The sequence below is a fragment of the Lathyrus oleraceus genome, chromosome 1 (genome assembly GCF_024323335.1).
Source record: "Lathyrus oleraceus cultivar Zhongwan6 chromosome 1, CAAS_Psat_ZW6_1.0, whole genome shotgun sequence".
NCBI classification, from domain to species: domain Eukaryota; kingdom Viridiplantae; phylum Streptophyta; class Magnoliopsida; order Fabales; family Fabaceae; genus Lathyrus; species Lathyrus oleraceus.
The window spans coordinates 113,329,859-113,335,858 of record NC_066579.1 but is presented as its reverse complement, the minus strand read 5'-3'; the positions used below and the strand labels follow the sequence as shown (position 1 = coordinate 113,335,858).

Sequence of the window (6,000 nt, the reverse complement as noted above, 5' to 3'; positions counted from 1 at the left end):
GCATTTTATGCAAAGCTCTTAGTTGTCTTTATTATTTATTCCAGCAATGTTAGAATATATTAAATAAGAATAACACGTAATAATTGAGGCCAAAAATGACAACTTCCATTAATTAAAATCAAATTCGAATACAAAAGGATTTAACTTCAAGTACAAATGATTCAAATACAAAAGATTTAAACACCAACAATTCAAATTCAAGTACAAGTAAACTTAAGCTCCGTCTCAGCTCTTATGATCGTAGCAAGATCTGTGGTGAGCTCCTTCATCATTTTCTTGCAAAACTTGACGAAATTGAAAACTTGAGGAGGCGTGTTTTCTGGACACATACACCAATCGACTTCCTAGAGTTTTTCTGGGAGTTCCAACATGTTGAGGTTAACAAATACAGCTAAGTTGCGGAACTTGCCATTCCATTCAACATAGAGCTCTTGGAGTTTCTTGATGACCTGTTGATCTTCATCTAAGGTTGCTCTAGCCTCTCTATACAACCTTTTCCAATACACACAATCATTCTTTAGGCTGTATCACCTTCTTGGCTCCCCAAAACTGCAAACCTCCTATTAGCTTCCTCCAACTGGTACTTGAGATGGTGACAGTTTCTTTCAGCTTCTTCCTTTTGGAGTATCTTGCGAGATAAATTTTCCTTGCATTTCTTCAGAGTGTCCTTCAGTTCACGGATCTGTGCCTCAAAGTCGAGCTTAATTCTTTCTTTTCCATAAGAGATCTATCCAACATTCTTCCTAACTCACAAATTCTATATTCAGCTTTCTTGAGCTCTTCCTTCCTGGTTCGGATCACTGATGTGGAACCTATAAGGATATGATCAAGATCGTCCTTCTAGTCTTCCAATAGCCTAGCTCTCTTGTTACTATCCTCAAGTTCCTGGGCTTTCCCCTTACGTTCATCCTTCAAATTTTGATTTTCCAAGATAGCTCGGTTCATCTGAATCCGTAATTCAGTATTCTCCAATTCGAGCTCCATAACCTTAGTAGTGAATTTCTCCATGTCCTCAGGGAGTATAGGCTTGGGCTCCGGAGTTTTGGGAAAAGCTGAAGCATTAAAGATAAATGGCAAATGGATTTCCCCAACTTTTTCTTTCACCCATCGAGTGTAAGGTTCTTTGACGAGAAGGTTTCTTTTTCCAAACTCTTTACCCTTCCTAACAACCTTTAACCAAGCCTTTCGGATCGCTCTTACATCAGGATTACTTGCTTGGATGTCAAAGAGCATAAATGGATGTAAGTCCTTTGCGTCAGGAGGACCATCCATGGAGTAGCCGTGTTGCATTCGAGATAACATAGGGTTATAATTGATGCAACCCTTAGTACCTAACAACGGTACATTAGGAAATTCCCCACAGCTGACAATAATGTCTGGGGTTTCCCACTCTCGGATATACCATCGGATGGAACTTGTAGTGAGAGAAGCTAGTCTTTGAGGAGATTTAAGTTCCTTTGCCACAAAAGGGCCTTTTTCGGGCATATGTTGCATGAACCAAGTATAAAGAAAAGGAGCACAACACAACAAAGTTCCACCCCTCTTTTCATGTCGAGCGTGAAGGGCATGGTAAATGTCAGCTAAGAGAAATGGTACAGGATTGCCAGAGAGAAAGACTTCTATGGCTACCTGATCCACAAATTTTTCAACGTTTGGGAAGAGCACAATCCCATGGATCAATAAATCCAACACAACATAGAATGCATTCCAATTTCCTTTTTTCTTGAACTTCAGAGCTAAATCTTCCAAGAACATCATGGCAAAACCTTCTAAACCCCCTTTCTCAACCCAATTGTCTAGAACAGTCGGGACATTGATACTTAGGGCTAAAGCTATCTTCTTTGGGTCCGCTTCCTCTTAGAGCTTTGGAAATGGATTGAAATCTTTCAATTTGAGACCCACGATTCTCTCAACTTCTTCCAAAATAGGAGTTAGTTGGAAATCAGCGAATGTGAAACAGCGTAGAGCTGAATCATAATATTGTGCCAAAGAGCTGATAATCCCCTAGTCAACTTTCTTAGTCAGAAGGCTCAAAATTTTCCCGTAGTCTTTTTCGAAATCATCACGCTTACTGAGAGTCAAATCAGAGATCAAACCCTTCAGACTGTCAAACTTAGGTTCCTTGTACTTAAGTTTGAAAGTGTTTCTCCTTGGAGTTGTCATTTTCAAGTTCTCAATTCCTGAAACAAATAAGAGACAACTAAGAGTTTGCTTTTTTTGATGTTGATGCAATGTATGTGGATGAATGTAATGCATTTTTTTTTATAAGTTTAATAGGCTTAAGGCATAGATCAGTCTGATTGCTTCATATAGAAAATGGTTATCACCAGGTATGATCTAAGGTTTCAAAAATGTTACTAGAGTCATGGATCCATTAGACTGTTTGCTACCTGCGGCAACTTACTTGCCGGGCATCAACTCCATCTAAAGAATCTACTCTAAGTGAGGTTCTTGCATCGATCCAACGAGAAATTCAACTCGCAAACCCATGCTACGCAACCATCTTTCCTAGTTGGACAAAGGATTAAGGTTCTACAAATGGTTCTCAGAGTCATGGATCCTAAAGAAAATATTGAAGCTTACAGCAACTTACTTGCCGTGCGACAACATCCTCTCAAGAATCTACTCTAAGTAAGGTTCTCGCACTGACCCAACGAGAAATTCATCTCGCGGACCCACACTACTCAACCTCGTCCTATCTTATGTTTTTACTCGAGACTCGGGTAAAAAGTCCTTCCCTCAAGGTTTGCAATCAGAGTATCCAAGTACCAAAGCATAGTGGAACCAATACAACAGATTTATATCAATATGACAATAAAGATAGCAAAAGCAAGAAAGAAAATCCACACAAGTAAACAAACAAAGGCACACAAACGACTTAACTAGGCTTGACTCACTTAGGGAGAGTTCCCCAACAGATTCGCCATCTATCGCACCTCGAAAAATAAGAACACGACTTAAGCGAAGCGCAATCGCACGCTCGTACGATGGACTGAACAGAGTCGCCACCGAACTTTATTTATTCCTAAAAAGGAAAGGGGAAATATCGATAAAACCCAAGAAAGAACGACAATGATTATGGTCGTCGCAACCAATATCAGGGTTCGGGAGTCGATTACGCAAGGGGAAGGTATTAACACCCATTACGTCCGTTGTACTCAACGAGAACCATTAGGTTAATTGTGTGCATTATTGTTAGCTTAGAAATGTTAGGCTTCTCGAGTTATTAGGTGGGAAAGAAAGAAAGGGTGAGAGGAGAATATTTTTGGATTTTTAATGAATGACTAAACCTAAGTTTTTTATTAGTGGGCCTGACAAGATTTAGAAATCCTGCTCCTACGTAACTCCGGGTGCAATAGAGAACTCAAGGCTTACGTAGTTCTGGGTAGAAATTTTTTGTTTGTTGGTCGATTTTAACGAAATCTATATTGTATTAATCGACGAAAACATTGTTTTACCCAAAACAGATGAGGAGCGGACGTATACCACACATCGAACGGATTTACAAATCAACATTCGGAAAAACGTCACTTATCTCAACTCAACAATTATGGCCGAAGCATTGCTTTGCATCATCTCAAGACAAGATGTCTTTCGTTTATGAAAAGGGTTTTTTGATTAATCGCACGACGGCGAAAAAGAGTTTGATTGGTTGGATGTATTTTTGGGCTTGAAAGACGAGTATTTATAACTTGCAAGCTCTTACAACTTGGGTCTAATACTCGGGATTACGTATGGACATTTCACCCAGGTAATCTTTTTCTTTCAATTTTATTGAGAAAAGACGTTAGAATATTTACGAATATTTTGAAGAGAAGACGAATACATAGAGCTTACAAGCTCTTACAACTTGGGCCTAGCATTCGGGACTACGACTGGATATTCCATCCAGGTAATCTTTTTCTTCCAACTTACTTATGAAAATGATTTGAATATTGGAGTGTTTTGAAGAGAAGACGAATACATAGAGCTTACAAGCTCTTACAACTCATGCATGCGGTACCAAATCAACATTTGATTCTTCATACGAACCGGGTCCCCTCTCTAAACTCTGAGCCCCCCTGAGCTCCAAGCCCCCACCCTGGGCTTGAGACAAGTCACTAGTCCCCTATCTGAACTCGTGACTCGCCTCTTTCACAACACGACAACATATGATGCATGACATATAACGATACAATAACAATAACATAACAAATGAATACAACCTCACTCTGACTGTAAACAATCATACACCAATATTAACATAGTATTGAATACAACCCTATTGTGACTGTAACCAAATATGCATTCAATGCATCAATAATAGTTCTCATTTTGAACTACTCATCACATAACTTCATCAACAAGTATGTACAATATTATACCTGACAATCCAACTGAAGCAATCATGCATCTAGTGAAGAAGATCGAGATTGTTAGTCGTGTGCAGAACAATGTTAGGTTATTAGAGGCAAAGACCAAACTTGTTCAATGGTAGCGTCTAAAGGGAAATCTAATGGTGTTTGCAAGAAATCTATTTCTAGTGTAGGATGCATAAGCTTCTCCAGGGACTCCTTGATGCGTGTTTTTCGCAAGTGTACGAATCACGTCAAAGTAATATAAAAGATTATCGAATCCACAGAGACCAAGTGTCAATCTATCAAACCTGTTGTTATGGTGTGTATCTAAGGCAATTATTTTTAAGGGTTTTAATAAGGGTGCAATGGTAAATAAAATTATAATTTTAAATAATAAATAAAGACAGGCTCGAATGTAATTCACGCAATCAATGATAATCCAGTACTTGTTAGTGGAACTACTTATGGGCAATGTTTTCTCCTTTGAAAAGAACTAATTTAACAGGAACTGTCGCTTTCGCGTATTCAGAACCGAGTTGTACTCTCTAATCAACCCCTCCTATTGTCACGGATAAAAAGGTGCGTACTGCGTTAGAGTAGTAAACCTATTTTTAAGAAATATAGTATCTTAACTAAGTTGAAAAGTATTTTAACCTGGACTTCTTAGCAAAAAGAGGTTCTTACGAACCAGAGTTTAAACTTCCTAACGCGTCCGAAAATCGTTTTAAAATCTCTTTTCTTTTTAATCTAAAATCTCCTAATAAACTAGACAAAGCGCTTTTGGCTGTTTTTGAAATAGTTAAAAACAATTACTTGAATTGAAAGATAAAATAGCCCTTAGGTGTTTCCACGAACAATTATACTGATTACTGGTTTAATTACGATCCTTACATTCTAACCTTTATAGAATTAGTTAGACATGATAAAGTAAATATTCTTTTTATAGTTTTTCATAAAAGTAATTTAAAGCGAGTGCGGATAATAAACAAAGTAAAGTGCGAGTGCAGGAAATAAACAACGTAAATGTGCGAGTGCAGGAAATAAACAACGTAAATGTGCGAGTGCAGGAAATAAACAACGTAAATGTGCGAGTGCAGGAAATAAACAACGTAAATGTGCGAGTGCAGGAAATAAATAAAAGTAAAATACGAACTTGAATTAAAATGGCGGTAGGATTAACTTCCTCCAGAGTGCTCCAAAAACTCGAACCACAGACAGATTACAGACTCGATCACTCGATTGCAGAGGCACCCCGATGTGGAATGGCAACTGCTTTATAACTGATATATGCCTAGAGAATTCTAATTCTGGATGAAGAAAAACGAAAATCTAAGGTCCTATTTATAGTAAAAACTGAAAGCATGAAATGACAGGGACGCCCCTCCACTAAAAAGTGGAGGTTACTGATTTTGGCCTTGTGGCGCCCGCCACAGGCCTATGGCGCCCGCCATGGTCCCTACAGGGGATGATGGAGTGGGGATCGTGGGTCTTGACGGTTGAGGAGTGGTCTTGAGACGTGGCCACGTCATGGCTAACCCCATGGCGCCCGCCACGGTGGGTGCCGTAAGTGCAAAACGCTGAATTTCTAGGTTTTCGCCCGTTTTCACTCCTTTTTCGCTCCTTTTCCCGATTCAAGCTCCGATTATTATAAAAACCTGAAAAC

At 39.0% G+C, this 6,000-nt stretch overlaps 1 protein-coding gene across 1 annotated transcript; it reads right to left on the bottom strand.

The window, feature by feature from the left end:
• Window positions 1-840: 840 nt before the first annotated feature.
• LOC127094546 (uncharacterized) lies at window positions 841-1,758 on the bottom strand. The gene has a single exon (XM_051033371.1). The coding sequence runs from the start codon at window positions 1,756-1,758 to the stop codon at window positions 841-843; it is 918 nt and encodes a 305-aa protein (XP_050889328.1).
• Between the last annotated feature and the right edge of the window lie 4,242 nt (window positions 1,759-6,000).